Source organism: Coregonus lavaretus (genome assembly GCF_964263955.1).
Source record: "Coregonus lavaretus genome assembly, chromosome: 17".
NCBI lineage: Eukaryota > Metazoa > Chordata > Actinopteri > Salmoniformes > Salmonidae > Coregonus > Coregonus lavaretus.
In genome coordinates, this window is record NC_140004.1 from 3,720,912 (window position 1) to 3,742,342 (window position 21,431).

Consider the following 21,431-nt stretch of genomic DNA (forward strand, 5'->3'; position numbering starts at 1 on the left):
CAAGTCGATTAGGACATCTACTTTGTGCATGACACAAGTAATTTTTCCAACAATTGTTTACAGACAGAGTATTTCACTTGTAATTCACTGTATCACAATTCCAGTGGGTCAGAAGTTTACATACACTAAGTTGACTGTGCCTTTAAACAGCTTGGAAAATTCCAGAAAATGATGTCATGGCTTTAGAAGCTTCTGATAGGCTAATTGACATCATTTGAGTCAATTGGAGGTGTACCTGTAGATGTATTTCAAGGCCTACCTTCAAACTCAGTGCCTCTTTCATTGACATCATGGGAAAATAAAAAAAATCAGCCAAGGCCTCCGAAAAAAAATGAAGGTACCACGTTCATCTGTACAAACAATAGTACGCAAGTATAAACACCATGGGACCACGCAGCCGTCATACCGCTCAGGAAGGAGACACTTTCTGGCTCCTAGAGATTAACGTACTTTGGTGCGAAAAGTGCAAATCAATCCCAGAACAACAGCAAAGGACCTTGTGAAGATACTGGAGGAAACAGGTACAAAAGTATCCATATACACAGTAAAACGAGTCCTATATCGACATAACCTGAAAGGCCGCTCATCAAGGAAGAATCTACTGCTCCAAAACCGCCATAAAAAAGCCAGACTACGGTTTGCAACTGCACATGGGGACAAAGATCGTACCTTTTGGAGAAATGTCCACTGGTCTGATTAAACAAAAATACAACTGTTTGGCCATAATGACCATCGTTATGTTTGGAGGCAAAAGGGGGTAGCTTGGGGGTGAAACGGGCAGGCCCCTCCCAGGACGTCCTCTAGAAGCCAGCAGGTTGTCCAACCAGATTGCCATGTCCACCAGTTGATTGAAGGACAACGTGGTGTCCCGGCAGGTAGCTCCCTTCGGACGTCCTCTCGCAGGTGGCACCGGAAGTGGTCGATGAGGGCCCGCTCGTTCCACCCGGACCCAGCCGCTAGAGTACGAAACTCCAGGGCAAAGTCCTGCGCGGTCCTCGTCCCCTGCCTCAGGTGGACCAGCCGCTTGCCCGCCTCTCTACCTTCGGGCGTGTGATCGAAGACGGCCCGCAAGAGGCGAGCGAACTCCCCGTAGTTGTCTAACGCTGCTCCTGCTTCACTCCAGACCGTGTTGGCCCACTCCAGGGCTTTCCCCGAGAGACACCTTCTCCCACTCCGATGGATCCGGGCTGATGGTCGAGAGGTATAAATCAAGTTGCAGGAGGAATCCCTGGCAGCGGGCAGCTGTCCCAGCTAAATCCCTAGGATGGGATATATGAAAACCTCTGGGTGCTGGGGTGTGGGTGGCTGGATCCGGTCGCTCAGCTGTTCCCGAAAGATTGGGTCCTCTTCTCTCCAGGCGTTGGACGACCTGGAGAACCCGATCCATCGCTTCTCCCAAGCTGGCTATTATCGTAGAATGCTCCCGGACCCGCGCCACGACTCCAGGCATGTGCTCCTCTCCTGCTGACTCCATGTCTTGGGTGTGTGATTCTGTGATGAGTGATTTCGAAGGAGTCAGGCGCAGGAGGGTAAATCACAGAATAACAGGATTTATTTCCGAAACACAGAGTTACGCGGAAATGCGCCAAAACAACATAGGCACACAGGGAAATATCCCGGCGATACAAAATACACGGAGCACCACCGAGCTTCTCTACCCTCCACAATAAACAATCACACACAAAGACAAGGGGGCAGAGGGAACACTAATACCAGTACTGATGAGGGGATATGAACCAGGTGTGTGTAATAAACAAGACAAAACAAATGGAATGATGAGATGAGGAGCGGCAGGGGCTAGAAGGCCGGTGACGACGAACACCGAAGCCTGCCCGAACAATGAGAGGAGGCAGCTTCGGAGGAAGTTGTGACACTGGGAGACACATTCACCTTTCAGCAGGACAATAACCTAAAACACAAGGCCAAATGTACACTGAAATTGCTTACCAAGAAGACATTGAATGTTCCTGAGTGGCCTAGTTAAAGTTGTGACTAAAAACCGCTTGAAAATCTATGGCTAGAATTGAAAATATCTCTCTAGCAATGATCAACAACCATCTTGACAAAGCTTGAAGAATTTTTAAAACAATAATGTGCAATCCAGGTGTGCAAAGCTCTTAGAGACTTACTCAGAAAGACTCACAGCTGTAATCACTGCTAAAGATGATTCTAACATGTATTGACTCAGGGGGTTGAATACTTATCTAATCAAGATATAATTGTTTACAAATGTTCGAAACATAATCCACTTTGACATTAAATAGTATTTTGTGTAGATCGTTGACAGAAAATGACAATTAAATCCATTTTAATCCCACTTTGTAACACACCAAAATGTGGAAAAAGTCAAGGGTTGTGAAGGCACTGTAAATGTCGAGCCTCGACACGGTCCTTGATACTCTGGGGCTCAAGGTCATCCAAGAACATCCAAGTAGTAAAAAGTTGAGCGTCAGTTTACTTGATGAATGAGCCCTTCAAATGAAGAAAGCCACCTTGATTTAAAAGCCTGCCATCTTCGGATTTGTCTGAGGCCTAGTGTCCTTTATGGTTGCGCCCTCTTTGAAGTTAAGATGAGAAACAATTGACTTCATACATGAAAGATAGAAATCTTCAAAGGTCTGGGGAGGCCTTGAGGTTGTTTTTAAATCCCCCCTAGTTGCTCTAGGCAGGGGAGCTATGTTTGATGGAGACCAAGTCACTGCTGGTTCAGAAAGGCCTTAACCCTCCTCCTACACTGTGAGAAGACGGATTGCCAGCTCCATAGCGCTCCGCTCTCAACAATGGATGCTTAGGTCTGACATTCTCAACCCTCTGACTGTGTTGTTCTCAAGTCAAATCCAACTCTTTGAACTGCACCATTGTGGACGATTAGTATGCTTAAATTCTTATTTTTGAGCTGCTAACCTCAAGTACTGTTTGGTTATCTATTCAGCCCTTTATTTATCTATAAGTCAAACGTTTCAGTCCAACACTTCTCAAATATAACGACATCGCCGGATGTAATTTCAGTCACAAGACAATAACTTACAGAGACCACAGGCCTAAATTGGAGTGGACTCACAGCTGTAATCGGACCAAAGGTGCTTCTACAAAGTATTGACTCGGGGGTGTGAATACTTATGTAAATTAGATATTTCTGTATTTCATTTTCAATAAATGTGTTTTCACTTTGTCAAGTGTGTGTAGATGGGTGAGAAAAATCAATTTTGAATCCAGGTTGTAACACAACAAAATTTGGAATAAGTCAAGTGGTAGGAATACTTTCTGAAGGCTCTGTAACTCTAGGAACATGGATGGGCATTAGGTAACACATTCATCAAGGAGTTGGAGGTTATCATTTCGCTCTCCGTGTTTACAGTGATGAGGACTTAACCCATTGCCGTTTCACTTGATGCAATATCTTCTCCCTCCCTTTCTTTGCCAAGATGCTTGTCATCTCTTCTGCTGCACTTTTATTGAATCATCACTTTAGATATATAACCACCTGTCTTTTTTTTCTCCTTTTTTTCTTTTGAATTGCTTGTCCTGGAAAGTGACCTCTAAGAAATGTATGACACAGCTCCTTTGATTTGGAGGTCTAATCAGAAATGTAATATATTCTCTGATATATGTGATTTTATCATAGCCATATAAAATGAGTCCCATTTGCATCAAATAAGCTTCCCTTTTGAACGTTCATTTATCGTATATATGTTTTTCATTTCAGCTGCCGATGTTTAATCTTTTAATTCTTTGTAGATGCCATAACATAATTTTTGCCAAGTGTAAGGCTGGATTTAAACTGATAAATTGTTCTCAAAAACAGGAGGCTACAGTCCTGCTACGAATAGGACAAATTAGAAAGGACAAATGCTTCCTTATTATTTGTGCTTTATTCATCAATTAATTTAACCATTTGATTTTCAGATTGATTGAACATTGATCACTAATTTATTTTCTCATATATTTGAAATAATTTCATCCTTGCCTTTGCAGGAGTTATCCGTGAGAGTTACCAGAAGGGACGTGACCAGCTGGTCCCTGTCACACTGCTGGCCATCGCTGTCATCCTGGCCTTTGCCATGGGCGCCATCTTCTCTGGTATCCTTGTCTACTGTGTGTGTGACCACCGGCGGCGAGACATTGAGCTGTCTGGGCGTAAGGACAAAGACCACGTCCACGACAGGAGGGGCTCCATGAACAGCGTGACCAAGCTGACAGGCCTTTTTGAGACCGGAGCCAAGGACAGTCGCCCTGAGGCCATCCTCACCCCGCTCATGCACAACGGCCGCCTCACCAACAGCAAGATGCTGATCAAAGCCGACCAGCACCACCTGGACCTGGCTGGCATGCCCACCCCAGAGTCCACTCCCATGCAGCCCCGACGCAAGCCCAGCCGGGGCAGCCGCGAGTGGGAGAGGAACCAGAATCTGATCAATGCCTGTACCAAGGACCTGCAAACCATGGGGTCCCCGGTCATCCCCACTGACCTGCCCCTGAGGGCCTCCCCAGGCCACATCCCCAGTGTGGTAGTGCTTCCCCTGCCCCAGCACCAGCATCAGCAGGCCTACCTGCATGAGTATGTGGAGCAGCCCCACCGCAGCGACCTCAGCCAGATGAGCCTGGATGACCAGGGTGCCACACTGGAGTACAAGGCCCTAAAGAGCCCCTGCCACAGCCTCAACCTGGTGGAGAGCGACGGGCTTCCGCCCCGAGTGCCCCAGAGGGAGGCCTCCCTCACCATCCCCCCTGCTGTGCCCCAGATGGGCAAGCGGCTGGAGGTGCACTCCTCCGTCTACGGCCACGAGTACAAGCGGGGCTACCCGATGAGTGCCCAGAAAGGCTCTGCCTTCAAAAAGCACAACACCAACTCGTCCAACTCCTCTCACCTGTCCAGACACCAAAGTTTTAACCGCGTGGAGACACCGCCCCCCGCCCCGCAGAGGGTGGACTCCATGCACATGAATTCCCAGGGGATGTCCCTCTCCCGACAGCCAAGCATGAGCTCTTATGGTTCATTGCCCCGGACCGGGGTCAAACACCTCAAGCCTGATGTCCCGCCCAAACCCTCTTTAGTGTCCCTCTCAACGAAAGTCAATTCCAATGACTCCTGCACATAATCAGCACGCTCAGAATACAAAACAGGGAACACAATTGCATCTCCCTTTGTCTTTGGTCTGTGTACAGCAAATGCAACACACTTTTTTAAATATGTTTTTTTCTTTTATATATATATATGTAAATATTCTACAAATGGTTGATGTTGAGCTCAGGCTTTTGACTCCCAGTTCCTCAGAAACACGGAGCACTTGCTACTGAGAAGAAAATTACTCTCATGAATATTTAATTGACGAGCAACATGTCACCCCTGTAGCATTCAAGACGGTGGTTGTGTTGGACTTTTGAACACTACGACTTGACTGATGTTTTGTTTTCTTAACTGACTGCTAAAAGCACATAGACAGTGAGAGAAAAGTGGAGCAATTGTATAGTGAGGACTGGGGTGTTCTCCCAGCAAGCACTTGGGCACAGCGAGCTCTGACTGTAACGACAGCTTCAGTTTACGTGGAAAACTGAAACACCTCTCAGTGTTACAGCTACTGGACACAGCAATCAAGTTCTGCGTTGGTTGAAAAAAGCCTTGGTCTGAGAATCTTCTACTGCATTGGACTGTTAATAGTAATAGCTTGTTGTATTTATTTTTAATAAGTGCTTTTGAAGAAAATACTGACTTTTTAGGCTCAGAGAGAAGAGTTCTTTAAATATGAATTAATCAAGTGTGAAATTATTTAAAGTCAATCAACTGGAGCCAGTACAACTTTCTTGACACAGAAGGTCCACTAGGTCTTCTAGCGCCTTGGGTTTTTGAAGCTTGGGATATATGTGACCTCTGTATGGAGTATATATTTATTTAACTGTGCCAGATGGGACCTACATGATGGAGCAGAACCTCCCATGTTAAAGAGTCAGAAAAAGACAAACACAGAACTCCTGAAACTCACTCCCTCGATCACTCCTCCATGGGCATCTACATACGTTTGGCACTGTGGCTTTGCAGTCTCTCTCTCCCAGTTGGCTTCTGGCTCACTGTGTGCTAAGAAGGTTCACTCTAGGAAAAAAACAAAAAAGTGGAATTCCACACATGAAAAAGAGAAGTGTGAGGATGTTGGGCGCTCTGCCAGGTGTGGAGAGCGGCCATTTTGGCAGGTACGGAAACGTCTCATTTTCTCTAGGGGCGTCATTCAGGCCTCTGATTGAATTATATCTGTTGATAGCCTGTTTCTCTTCCACATGTAAAGTTGTGCCTTACACCCTGAGTAGTGACATTTTCTTTAGCTGGTAATTTCTTATGTCAATTCTGGTCCCTAGAAATATACAGGGGGGAGGAGACCCCACATTCTTCTTTGTGGTTCATTTCTGATTGTGCCAATAATGCGCTTAAAGCAACCCTTTTTGTTGTGCTGGCAGTGTCGATGACGTTGTTGTGTTGAATTTTTTACTTTGCTGTTTGATTGGAGGGATTAATGTTTGTTCTTGAGAGGGCCTCTTAGGGTCTTGCTGGTGCACAGCAATAATCAAACACTAACATATGAAAAACACACCAGTAGACAGTACATGCATGGCACCAGGTTCCTAGTGTACATGATAACACTTCAGTTTCTAGGCAGTGAAAAGCAGGCTGGTTCCTGTGATAGAAAATATGAGGAGATCTTTTTTTCAAACACGTTCCAGGACGATTAGAGTCATTTAATTTGTACTAACTCTCTTTATCAAGGTCTTATGAATGAGAGTTTCATTGACCAATCTGATCCACTTTCTATTGACCACGTCTCCCCAAATCAACAGAGCACTCCTTTAGTATTGTGTGTAGATAGGTGAGTTTCTTGATCTCGAGCAGATTTACATTTACAATGGAGGAAAGCCAACTATTTCTCATCCACAGCCAATGCAAGAAGAACGTGTAGGATATTTCCACTTCTGAGGCATATACAGTATGTGTTAATTGAACTAACGTGTACATAGATGCTTGTAGGGTTCGATTGCAGTGACTGCGACATGCATCATCATCAGATTAGGCTTAGTAAATAGAAGGTAATTTGAACTTTCCACCACAATAGTGCAGACTGCATCTCTGGCCACGGTCTACATGGCTACAGTGGACAGCGGGTCTCTTTGGTGTGTGCCTTTGTCTTTCACCCTTGCTATACACCGCTAGATGCAACTGAGACAGACTCTCAACTCGTTTTGAACTTTGTAAGCTTGTAAGATATTGTGATGTCACAAGGTTTTTTGCCCTACTCCACTTAACATCTGATTCACAGCTTAATGTATGTTGTAAAGAACATTCTCTTTAATAAATGCAAAATGTAATAAATAAAAAAAATTGTCATGAAGATGGTTGTATTTCCTTGATTTGAGCGCAAATAATGCTATAAAAAAAGAGGCTCGCTCTGATGTTAGTACAGCTGAACAGATAAAATGCTTTTAATTTATGGTAAAATACAGCTAACTTCCGTGATATGGTTCATAAGATTGAGAGTTTTGTCCTGTAGTCTTGGTATCTTATTTATGCTAAGAGTACAAGAGGTAGCGCTTTAAAACCTATGTTATGTTGATCCAAGATATTTTGGTGAATTATTGGCAGTATTTCAGCATGAATAAACAGGCTGATAAGAATCAGTCTGGAGCCATTCTCTGGTTTACAGGTTGGAGTCATTCATTCAACATCACCTTTATGATATGAAGGTGAGTCACTCATGCGTAGAGATGAGGTTACAAGGATGTGATGCTAACATTAATGGTCATTGTTCTCTCACAATCATGTATTGTTTGTTCACATTTTTATTACCTTTCAGTCACATTTTCACAGCTCATATAGCAATACAGTCAGTAGTAGAGAGCACAATAAGTACACAATCAGCTCTTTTCCATAGTAAGTAAAAAAAAAAGGAGACTGGAACAGCTCCATATCATCACAAATTCAAAGCAAACAGTATCTTGTGCATCTACCATACGTCTTTGTGTTTGTTAAACCAGTTAAGCAGATAGGTTCAGGAACAACAAAGCTTTTGGGAAAGAGACACACAGAGAGAGATTGGGGGACCTGGTAAACAACAGGACAAAGTACTCACAGCCCATTGCTGGATACAAAATGACAATGTATTCGGGGCCTAGCCCGAACCATGAAAAACAGCCCCAGACCATTATTCCTCGTCCACCAAACTTTACAGTTGACTATGCATTCAGGCAGGTAGCGAAACCCAGATTCGTCCATCGGACTGCCAGATGGTGATGCGTGATTCATCACTCCAGAGAACGCGTTTCCACTGCTCCAGAGTCCAATGGCGGCGAGCTTTACACCACTCCAACCGACGCTTGGCATTGCGCATGGTGGTCTTAGGCTTGTGTGTGGCTGCTCGGCCATGGAAACCCATTTTATGAAGCTCCCGACGAACAGTTATTGTACTGACATTGCTTCCAGAGGCAGTTTGGAACTCGGTAGTGAGTGTTGCAACCGAGGACAGACAGTTTTTACGCCCAATGCACTTCAGCACTCGACGGTCCCGTTCTGTGGTCACAGCAAGCTTAGTGGAGTAATCCTTTACCTCTCATCCAGCTATCAGTTCCCACTACTGATACATCTCGTAACGCCCTACATCCTCTTAGTATGTTTGACATTCCCTGCCAGTGGTCCACTGTTTCAGCCAAAAGAGTAACCATCACAGAGACTATACAGTACAACAATGTCCCTCTTAATGTCCCTTTGAATTAGCACAGTTCGACAAGTCATTAACAACCAATGGCCCCTTTAATGATCATTATCTTGGTTTGTTGTGGTTTATTTCTCATAATGGTATTGTGTGTCTATTTCACAGTGTATCTGTGCTTCACAATCTGTGTTAAAGTGAAGAAAAAAATCGACATTGTCAAGTATCTGACAGAAAAATACTTAACAGTTTTTTTCACAGGTTTTGCTTATCTGTACCTTTTCATGTTCATCAAAGCTCTGGCTGGTAAGGGTAGCCCTAAGCCCTCAATAGCCCTGGACGTTAGCCTAAATGTGAGGACTTTTTCATCCTTGTAGAGTGCAAGAAACAGAAATGCAATTAGCATAGCAGTCAGCTTGTGGATTCGATATTTTCCATGTGTTATTATTACCTGCAGTGCACTTTGAAGAAGAAGTGGCGCCGGAGAAGATGGCTGCCGTTTTACAGCCCTCTAACAAATTGAACTATTATGTGTGTTTTTTTGCGTTATTTGTAATTTATTCTATACATAATGTTTCTGCCACCGTCTCTTATGACCAAAAAGAGCTTCTGGATATCAGGACAGCGATTACTCACCTCGTATTGGACGAAGTGTGTACAGATTGGGCTGTACACACTACAGAGGGTAGTGTGTACAGCCCAGTACATCACTGGGGCCGAACTCTCTTCCATCCAGGACCTCTATACCAGGTGGTGTCAGAGGAAGGCCCTCAAAATTGTCAAGCTCCAGCCACCCTAGTCATAGACTGTTCAGGCGGTACCGGAGCGCCAAATCTAGGTCCAAAAGGCTTCTCAACAGCTTCTACCCCCAAGCAATAAGACTCCTGAACAGCTAATCTTTGCTTCCCGGACTATTTGCACCCCCACCCCATCCTTTTTACGCTGCTGCTACTCTGTCTATTATTTATGCATAGTCACTTTAACTCTACCCACATGTACATATTACCTCAATTACCTCGACTAGCCGGGTACCGGTGCACATTGACTCTGTACCGGTACCCCCCTGTATATAGCCTCCCTACTGTTATTTTATTTTACTGCTGCTCTTTAGTTATTTGCTTTTATTTTTATTACTTAACACTTAACAAAAATGCATTGTTGGTTAAGGGCTTGTAAGTAAGCATTTCACTGTAATGTCTACACCTGTTGTATAATTTCCTCCCGATCATTAACTTCAATAACACTGATCTACAGTCATTACTCTGCCGCCCCTTAATCCTCTACCATATTCTACCTCCTACTAGCCCAAACCACAGGAGGAAAACCTGACACAAAGCAAACCTGAGAATGGAATGTAAATTAAGAATCTATGATGTTGGTGGCTGGCACATGATGATTGTTTATATGAATTCCTATGTCATACGTATTCAAGACACCACGTCCCTGAGAAATCTATATCAGAATCACACAAAAGAAGAAGAGCATGCTGGGGCCCCTTGACAATTAGGTACTACTACTGTGGCATTGAGATTTTAGAACACAAACAAAAAGAGCGAAGGTTGATGTGACATGTGCAGGGCAGGGCTGTTCCATGGTTTAATTCCAGGGCTTCATGGTGGTGGTGGGAAGAGGGGAATGAGCTTTGGGAAAGGAGAGAAAAGGCAGTCAGTGCAAATCTTGAGCACACATGTGGCTGAGCATAATGGTTGGCAGGGGGATCAAAACAATGCCCACGGGTGACGTGAGGGAGTAGAGCCGAGCAGAGCAGAGCAGGGGGACTTGGACTTGGTCCTCCCCCTCACTCAGAAGCCACTGCCTAGGACTGGGAGTGACTGACTGGCTCTATCTAACAGTAGCAGGGGGTAATCCTCGGAATGGGTTTATACACTGAAACCTGACTAGAAGCAGCACAATGTCCTCATAACACTGTCATGATTAAATTAAGGCCCTTTTCTATTGAATATAACAGGGGCTGACAGTTCTTCCTGGTAAGGTTGCACGGTCAGGAAGAACTCAGAGCTCAAATCATGGCAGTGTTTTCTGGGTATTCTGATGGACACTTCAAGTTTCTTTCACACGACAGTCCATTTAGTAGCATGCCTTGCATGAAGAAAAAAAATATCAGGAAAAAGCACCTGTTTCGAGAAGTGTGAAATAATAGATCTTAATGATTGTTTAATGTGTGATATAAATAACATGTCTGTTGTCATCTGGTTTGACTGGGATTATTGTCGGTCATCCCAATGGCAGTTGGCATTATGATGACCACTCAGATAATGTGTGACTGAATGTTGTTAAGGGTATGTATAGCTAGAAAGCGCAGTTTGGCCACTGTTCCCCTTCCTGTTGTAATTAAGAGTGGGAGAGTGGGAGGTCAAAGGAGCGATGTGGAGAAAGTTATCACATAACTGAAAATTGGTTGTGAAAGTAAAACTTCCTACAGACACACTGGTTTTATTTTATTGTTTCCTTTTCTCTAATTTCAAGATGTATTCTTGTCTATGGCTTTGTCGTTCTATGATTTCATTTCATATTTATTTGGTGTAATTTGTTGCCCTACTTTTGCACTTTTCAGAGAGCTGCATCGGATAGAAGGGTAAAGTACACGTGTCACCAGCACGGTGGCTGTGCGTACCTTCAAGGCTATGGTGAAATGGATGCTGTGACAAAGGACTATGAACACATTAGCTGGCATGGCATATTAAAGTCAAGAAGAACTGGCACAAGAATCATACATCCACCTGTCTAGTCCGAAAGTCTACCAACATGGCCGTTCATCGAAGGATGTCAGATACCATTTGAGATTCAGACACGTAGTTGGAGCTGGTATGATTGATAGGACTCAAACACATGCAGGGAAACATCTCACCTAACTTCAGATAGGGCCGTCAAAAATACTCACAACTGCCTAGCGCGAAACTTTTGTTGTCTGCAAACAAAATTGGCACAAACAAACTCCCCAATGGTCAGACACTTGTGGTTTGCACTTCCATGCCATGTAATTATCTCAAACTGACAAAACATATCAACACAAACAAAATTATACACAACCAGTCACACATACACACACACTTGAACAACTGCCTGTCTCTGTCTTCCAGTTACAGAGTCCTGTATGAACAGAGCTAAACCACCACCATTCCACTAATGGGAATCACTTGCTGCATCTTCACACATGACAGCCCATCTGCTATCAGGCCTTGCCTGATGTCTCTGTACCCAGACCTGCTGTGGGTGTGTGTGTGTTTATCTCCCAGGTGTATAGTGGAAATATATAATTGACCTTGTATTCAATTTCTCTTCAATTCTCAGACTAAGAAAGTGAGATGAAACGTTGGTGTGAAGAGTTCTAACACTAAATCGCAAAAACCCTAGATACTTGTCAAGATTTATTGTTCTTCAATGTTGTGAAATGATTTTGAACTTGGCATCCGTTCCAAAGCTGAGATTTTCCTCGCTAGCTACACCAGGTACCTGCCTTACCTTGCCCCTTGCCGCTGCCTGCCATGCTGCTATGATGCTCTGCTATTTTACTACACATTACAAGTCATTGTTGATAATCATTCCAAGGATTACCTGGAGGTAATCACATGATGTGTGACGAGCAGAAACTAAAGCCAAACCATCTGGCCAGGCCTGCACCCTGTTGGAATACAGCCCCTCTATACAAAGAGACAGACATGGCATATAATGACTACTCGTGCATCACCCCTCCTCCTTCCTTCTCTGCCTGCCACCACCCCTGTCACCTAATCCTGGGGGTATAGGCCACGGCTGTCATGTCTTTCCCCTTCCCGCACACACCCACCCACACAGATACAGACACACGCTCTCTCTCTCTCTCTCTCTGTCTCTGCTATAATCAGGGGGGCACAGCTGTGGCCAGGGTCACCCAGGGCTGTAGAGATCACTCGTGGAGGATGACAGAGCGCTGAGGAGCTGAAGGTCACCAGTGTCGTGATTATACGCCAGAGGTGGCCCAGCATGGAGCACTCCCATTGATTTTTATGTCACACAGGATGGAAATTCATGGATGAGATTTATTTCTGGAACCGATGAACGATTTCGAAGTTGCCTGGTACAAGGTTAGGTATCATCATTCTGATTTTGGCACGATTATGTTCTTATGTGTGGAAATTAATTAATTCAGAGATTTTGATAGACTGTCAAGTGTGTTTGGGAGGATTTCGATTCCCAAATATGGAGACGTGACTGAATTTCAAATCATCACAGCCCCAAATTCAAGAGCTTACAATCAAAATCACTGAATATGAAATAATCTACTGTATGAATAAAGGATTGAATGAATAAATCAACTCTTTAGCCTAATTTGTGATTATCTGACCGCAAACCAATTGTCTTATAATAAGGAGTTTATACTACACCAAGTCCTTATTGTAATTTATGTGCCAAACCTATTTCATGTCATTACAGGGGAGGTCAAGGGGCCGGACAGATTCTATGTGGAGCATCAGTCACTCTTGACATTTAATATTGAGCCCTATGTGCCTTGGTCAAAAATAGTGCTTTACATAGGAAATAGGGTGCTATTTGGGACACAGCCCTGGTCTGAGACACATTAGGGAGCGCAGAGTGGGTGCCTGAGACAATTTATCCTCATGACAATAGGATTGGAACCAAACCCATTGGAGACGTTTATCCCATCACTGATTGCTATTTTCTCTTGTAATTATTATGGAGATTACTGTTAAGGGTTGTTCATTGTTTGCTCACAACCATTAAAGTGACAGATCATCGATAGATACAGGGGAGAATGATATATTACCGCAATTCCATTGATTTATACAGAATGTATTGTTGAAAATAATTGTATGCAATCACGTTATATAATAATATGATGAGTTCCTATCTAACGCTGAAATATCAATGTGAGCAAAAATGAACAGAAATGAACAATTATTTCTTACACATCGATGTTGCATATCTACACTAATTCTACACACATTTTTCCATAATTCATTTCAGATTTGTTCAAAACATGTCACACTTCTCCCTCTCCATGCACTAATACGGGTCCATGTGAATCATAATGTGTGAGTTCTCAGATGTGTTGCTGTGCTGATGATGTGTGATGAACACCATGACCAGTGCATGCGTTGGTTGGTTCCCAGCTGTGAGCTAGCTAGGGTTCTGTCTCGTCTCCGTTCCCGTCTCTTCTTCATCCATAATAGATGAGGGGGATGAAGCCTCCCAGGGGTCTGTTCTCTCCCTCCCCATCTCCCCAGCTGTTCTCAGCCAGGGCCTCCATTTGCATGCATGCTAGCCCACTTTCATTCATTATGCTGACAATGCAGCTGATACACTACGGCAAAGGACACGTCACAGCCGCTCTCACCAGGCTTTTATGGTACATATAGGCTAGTAGCACAAGGCCTGAACTGACTCCCTTCAGGAAGTGAAGTACTTTACCTTTCGACAGCGTTGCACAGTACCTCGAAGATCACCTTCTAATGGGCTATCTCTTAACGCCTCTGGCAATCAACTGCTATCCGCACACATCTACAGATACATGATAAGGCCAGGCAGGCTGGCTGGCTGGCTATACATCTCCTACTACACCCAGATAATGTTATGTATTTCTTCCGCCCTAACTAGATGAACAGTCTGAGGGGTGCTTTTTAATGGGGCTGGCTAGTGAGGTTTACAGCCTTGCATAATGAAGTAACAATTACAGCTAGGATTATAGTGCAGCCAGGAAGACTGTTGTCTCGGCTGGTGGACAGGAGATAGAGACCCTTGTGTCTTCATCTAGACTGATCTAGAGTGGCCCATGGATGATGTCTGGTGGGGGGCCATGGAGGAAGCCCTGCAGCCCAGACTGGGTCAATGTTCCCTGGGTTCAATCTGCCCTCCTCCCCCCAATTTTTGATGGTTTTAGATGGTTGAAAGCATTGTGATAACACATTGGGAATTCAACAAACTTCTGACCGTCTCAACCAAATATTACCCACATTTCCATGTTGAAATGAAGTAGTGTTCCCAGTGGGTTGGTAATTCACATTGGCTGAATGGGTAGTAATCATGCGCGCTGGAAAGCGTTCTCCATCATGCACGTTAAGTTACTCACACCTCACACAGCTGCCGACCCTGCCATGCCTCAGCCAAGCACATTATGGCATTATGTAGAGTAGACTGAAAGCACTGCAGACTTGATCTATTGTCAGACCTACCCGTTTAGCAGAGAACTGTGGCTCTAGTCTGTCACACATACTTCAAACCTGTAAATATTGTGACATGTCTATGAGACGACCATAGCACAGTAGCATCACAGAAAGAGGAATTAACTCTTCTGCAGTAAATGGATGATCTTTTTACTGGTGCACAGTAAATATTTAACCATGATTGCCACCGCAGCACTGAGAGCAAGCTAAGCTATAACTTACTTTAGCTTGACAGCAACAAAACTATTTTATCCACTACGTCAACATGGTACCGAAAAATATTCATCAGACAATGTAGCCTACTTTAGTAGCTACTTATTTACCATAATTCACAGTCTTTTATTAGTAGTGTAGGCAAAACGTGCAATTTGCATAATCTTATTGTGATGACCCTCCCACTCTGTCTGCCGTATTCTTTCACTCTGCTCTTGTTTTCCTTATTAGGATGTCGATGGGCGGAGCCGGGAGGGTCATCAGCGAAATGGTACACATCTGGGCTCGGGTGTGTCCCGGGGATAAATACACCTTTCCACGTAGACACACTGTTGTTTTTTTGTTGTGGCATTTTGGGGCTTCTTCCTGTTCGTTTGTTTTGGCACCTCATAAAACCCCTCATTATCATAATCTATGAAATCTGTCACGATCGTTGATTAACTGGTCAGACCAAGGCGCAGCGTGATATGCATACATGTTTATTTGAACCGAATAAACAATGACAAAACAACAAACGAAACGTGAAGTCCAAGGTACACTAACAACATACCTAACACGGAACAAGATCCCACAACCCACTAGTGCCAATAGGCTCCTAAGTATGGTCCCCAATCAGAGACAACGAGCAACAGCTGCCTCTGATTGGGAACCACACCGGCCAACATAGAAATACACATACTAGAATATAAACATAGAACTGCACAACATAGAATATACACACCCTGACTCAACAAATAGGAGTCCTCAGAGTCAGGGCGTGACAGTACCCCCCCCCCCCCCCCAAAGGTGCGGACTCCGACCGCACAACATACACATAACAGGGTAGGGGCCGGGTGGGCATTCTGCCTCAGCGGCGGATCCGGCTCAGGGCGTGACGACCTCTCACACTTCGCCTCCCTGTTGTGCCCCTGGTCTGGTCTAGACCTCGGCGCGTTGCTTCCCCTCTCCTTCCTCCCACTATACTCCAAGCCCTGTCTGGACCCTGGTGTGGGAGACCCCGAACCTGGAGAGGGGCTGACGTCTGGGTCTGGACTGGAGCCACTGACCGGAGCTGGACCAGACACCGGTGGAGCGGACTGCTCAGGCTCCGGACTGGAGCCGCTGACCGGAGCTGGATCAGGCACCGGTGGAGCGGACTGCTCTGGCTCCGGAGTGGAGCCGCTGACCGGAGCTGGACTGGACCCCAGTGAAGCGGATTGCTCTGGCTCCGGAGCAGTCCGCTCCACCGGTGCGAGGGAGCGGAACAGGCCGGACCGGGCTGGCGACGTGCACCACTGGCTTGGTGCGAGGAGCAGGAACGGGCCGGACCGGGCTGGCGACGCGCACCACTGGCTTGGTGCGAGGAGCAGGCCGGGCCGGACTGGCGACGCACACCACTGGCTTGGTGCGAGGAGCAGGAACAGGCCGGGCCGGACTGGCGACGCGCACCACTGGCTTGGTGCGAGGTGCAGGAACGGGTCGGGCCGTACTGGGAACACGCACCACTGGCTTAGTGCGGGGAGCAGGAACGGGCAGGACCGGACTGGCGACACGCACCACTTGCTTGGTGCGAGGAGCGGGACTGGGTTCCTTTATTAACCCCCGCTCCTTCTGCTGCCTAACCAGCTCCTCTCGCCGTGCCTCTACACTTTCCTTCTCCCTTTTAGCCTCCTGTAGCGCCTCCCTCTGACCGAATAACTCCTGCTCCCTCTGAACCAATAGCCCCCGTAACATGGTGGCCTCCTAACCTGCAGATTCGCCCTTCCACGGCCTCCTGCTGCCTCGTCATCCACCCCATGTGCCCCCCCCAAAAAATGTCTTGGGGTTGCCTCTCAGGTCTCCGTCGTCAGCACTCCTCTTCCCGTGAGGACTCCCCCGGGAGCCCCCACGAGTTAGGGAACAGAAACTCATCGTCGTCGTCATCCTCCGACTCCTCAGTATAATACTGTTCCCACTCCTCTTCCCATGGTCGTAGGGACCCAATCTGAAAACCAACCAGGTGCAGTGGTCGGGGCTCTTCTCTCTCGCTCCCCGACCACCCCTTTAGCCCCCCCAAAACATTTATTGGGGCTGCTTCTCGGGCCTCCTCCTCGGCCGGCTTCCGTGTTGCCGTTGCTCCTCTCCTGCCTGGGCTTCCTTCTTCACCCAGGGTCCTTTTCCCGAAAATATCTCCTCCCATGACCACCAATTGCCCACCTGTGACATGGCTACTCTCTCCACCTGGGCACGCTGCTTGGTCCTTGTTTGGTGGGATCTTCTGTCTCGTTCGTTCATAGACGGGTCAGACCAAGGCGCAGCGTGATATGCATGCATGTTTATTTGAACCAAATAAACAACGACAAAACAACAAACTAAACGAAACGTGAAGTCCAAGGTACACAAACAACATACCTCACACGGAACAAGATCCCACAACCCACTAGTGCCAATAGGGTGCCTAAGTGTGGTCCCCAATCAGAGACAACGAGCGACAGCTGCCTCTGATTGGGAACCACACCGGCCAACATAGATCTAGACATACTAGATCCAAACATAGAAAATACAACATAGAAAATCACACCCTGACTCAACAAATAAGAGTCCCCAGAGTCAGGGCGTGACACACTCATCCACTCACTTACACTACTGACTACACACACCATTGTTACTTGTATATAGGTTACTTTGTTTAATAAATATATTTTTGTTATTTCTTTATCTACGCGTTGTCTCTCTCTTTGTTACGGGTTATGAGCCAGTTCATAACATTATGCAACTTATTAACTCAAAGTCGATGAGTTTAACAAAAAATGTTTCACATCTATAACATCAGTGACGTACTGTAAAATACCATGACAGTAACAGTTAAAGACCATGACCATTAGAGACCATGCCAAAAATAGTCCTCAAATTCTAGGACCACTAATTTGAGGACTGATATTTTCTTTGCATGGTCTAACATTCAAGTCTACAGAAGTGTAATGAGATTAATACAGTTCTAATTGCCAGTTTCTGAGAAATCCCAGTCAAATAAGGTTAAGGGGGATGAGAGTAGGGGTTAGTGAGGGGAGGGCTGAGCTGGGCTGAGGGAGGTAGTTTGTCATGTGTGTGAGCACAGCAAGCGGCATGGCTCCTAACCAGCATTGTCAATCTCATTAGCACACTCATGCACACGCACACTTCCCTGCCTAGAAGCAATGACACACCTCCTTAATCTGCTCTTCATCCCACAATAGCCTCCCACATCCGCACAAACACACACGCAAACACAAACAAGGAAGCATGCAAGCGCATGACAGCTACAGTACAGACACATGTACAAGCAAATACACAAGAACAAACAGGGACACAGGCAGAAAGAATGACTGGCGCACATTGGCTCAATTACATGCACACACACACGCACGCACGCACACACTCTACTTAATAAATTGCATTGGCACAGCAGTCCTGTAGCAGCTGTCCTTCCACTTAGGGTGAAGACGGCATCATCTGGCTATTGAAAGATCTGTCCATTTCCAAATTAGGAGACAAACTCATATTACACAGGACAGAATAAAGATGCATAAATACTTAATGCCTGAATAAATAAATGAACAGAAAAATAAATAAACAAGCAAGTTAGTTACAGCAAACAGCCAAACACACAGACTCAAACAAAGACTATTATTATGTGGGTGTGCAAGGCAGGCACTGAACAGCAGGCCAAATAACAAGTAGTAGATTTCAGGAAGTATTAGGAAGCTGCAGAAGGACAAAGAGTCTGGAGTGAAGGATTCTTCTATGGTAAACAGATGGAAAAATGTGCGGAGGCAATAGGATTTTCTCTCTGGAACCATAGGTACTTGGATTTGTGAAACAGGATTAGCTGGGGTGTAATAATATGGATGCTGTGGGGGTAGACTAAACTCTGGCGTGTGTGTGTGTGTGTGTGTGTGTGTGTGTGTGTGTGTGTGTGTGTGTGTGTGTTTGAGAGTAGGTGAGTGATTGAGTGATTGAGTGAGTCAGTGAGTGAGTGAGAGAGAGATAGAGAGGGTTGAGGACGTTGTTTCAACGTAACTTGGCAACGTAATGTGACATGGAATCTTGGTGGAAAATACATTGGATTTGGATAAAAAATAATATACGTAAACTGTTGTTTTGAGAGTTAAGTTTCTACCACAGGATTATGTCATCATGGTAACCAATTTTCAACATAGACAAAACTTGTATAAAATATGTTGAATATGTACCTTTGAAACAACATCAGATCTTCAATGTAATTTACACTAAGAAAAAAAACTATAGGCTGGGCAGCACCTCCTGCTGGAGAGTTGATTTATCTACAGCTATCCCTTCGGACCTCAATCCAGGGTTTTAACCAAACCCTGTTTAGCTTTGATATTTGTCACTGACTATTACCAATGTGCTATCGTGGGAATAATTGTTGAGAAATCTCAATTTAATAGATTCACTGTTGCTATTGAAGTCATTCCAAAGGGCAGGTTCAACAGAGCAAATTAAATGTTACCAGACTTTATCAATCATATATCATCAATTTAGGCAAAATATCATTTGGGAAGTCATCAACAGCTATAGTTTAAATTCATCCCAGGATTCAACTAAGAATAGACAACACATATAGGCCTAGGGGAGGGGTTCTACACTGAACAAAAATATAAACGCAACATGTAAAGTGTTGGTCCCATGTTTCATGAGCTGATAATTAAAAGATCCCAGAAATGTTCCATACGCACAAAAAACGTATTTCTCTCAAATGTTGTGCACAAATTTGATTACATCCCTGTTAGTGAGAATTTCTAATTTGCCAAAATAATCCATCCACCTGAGTGGTGTGGAATATCAAGAAGTTGATTAAACAGCATGACCATTACACAGGTGCACCTTGTGCTGGGGACAATAAAAGGCCACTCTAAAATGTGCAGTTTTGTCACACAACACAATGCCACAGATGACTCAAGATTTGAGGGAGTGTGCAATTGCCATGCTGACTGCAGGAATGTCCACCAGAGCTGTTGCCAGATAATTGAATAATAATTTATCTACCATAAGCCACCTCCAACGTTGTTTTAGAGAATTTGGCGTTGTGTGGGTGAGCGGTTGGCTGATATCAATGTTTGGCTGATGTCAATGTTGTGAACAGAGTGTCCTATGGTGACGGTGGGGTTATGGTATGGGCAGGCATAAGCTACGGACAACAAACACAATTGCATTTTATCGATGGCAATTTGAATACACAGAGATACCATGGCAAGGAGATATAAGAAAGCTCAGGAAATATTTTCGTTTTTTGGACACATATTTAACCCCTTTTGTTTTGTTTGAACAAAACTACCTCCATACTTCCATTCATTTTTTAAACCTGTACTGGATTACCATCAGACGAGTCCTGTGACACTTGTGGGGGTTGTAGAGCAAAACGGAGAACACCATTGTGTTCATGAGAGTCTAACCTTTCCATATAGTCTTCATATTAGTTAGTATAGGCTGTTCGGACGCTTCAGACATTTTCATGAGAAGACCCATTTTCGGGATGTCTCCTGGGCTGACAAACAGCGCTGTAGCTCTGCCACTTTCCACCACTGATGTGAAATACTGATGTAGGCAGATGCGGTGGATTGAGATGCAGCTCATACAAAAAAACGGATATCTCTAGCTTAAATTGATGGATGTTTATGGGGATTTTTTTATTACGTTCATTCGATTGATGCAGGGGTGCGTCAATGGACTCTTAAAGGAAAAATCCACCCAAAACCATAATTCCTTTAATTTACAGTGTTAAATAACACTAACAATATTTTTTGTGAACACATTTTTCATTTTTGCCGTTATGATAAGGTTGGTAGCAACATGGAAAATCGTTGTACAAATTTTTGCAGCTCAAGTCGACTACAAAATCCACAGTGCAATGCTCTCTCTATGGGCTGGCTAGCTAGCAAACGTAGCTACACACAATAATACCAAAGACAATGTCAGCATGTAACGTAGCTAGTTAGCTGTAAAAACAAACTGCATTGTCAATTTAGGAGTCTACAATCTCACCATGTTCAATCTGCAGATCGATGTGCCTCACAGAGTGGAGTCTAACATTCGCAATGCCAGATATACTTTTGAGGAGATGGGAAACGTTGCCCTTGCTACGTCAACCTCTGAGCGCTCTCTTTCAAGGAGTGAATGGGAGTTTATTGGGCACTAGCTCAAAAACCCAAAATTAGCACGAATTTCGTCAACAAGAAGTACAACATTACACATCTTTTCCAAGATATGAGATAATTAACTTGCTATCTGTAGTGTCGTATAGCATTGAAATCGTGACATTACATACTTTAGAGGAGAATAGGCACATTTCTTGACATATACACTGACTTTGAGAAGGGTTTGCGTGACGATT

General features: G+C 44.7%; 1 protein-coding gene across 1 annotated transcript in view; it reads left to right on the forward strand.

Annotated features, from left to right (window-relative positions):
- LOC311145012 (semaphorin-6A-like) overlaps positions 1-7,373 on the forward strand; it is an 86,724-nt gene extending 79,351 nt beyond the window's left edge. The window contains exon 18 of the mRNA XM_084181221.1: positions 3,976-7,373. Coding sequence (XP_084037347.1) covers positions 3,976-5,099 — 1,124 coding nt within the window. The 3' untranslated portion in view covers positions 5,100-7,373. The remainder of the gene's footprint in view (positions 1-3,975) is intronic.
- Positions 7,374-21,431: the final 14,058 nt, after the last annotated feature.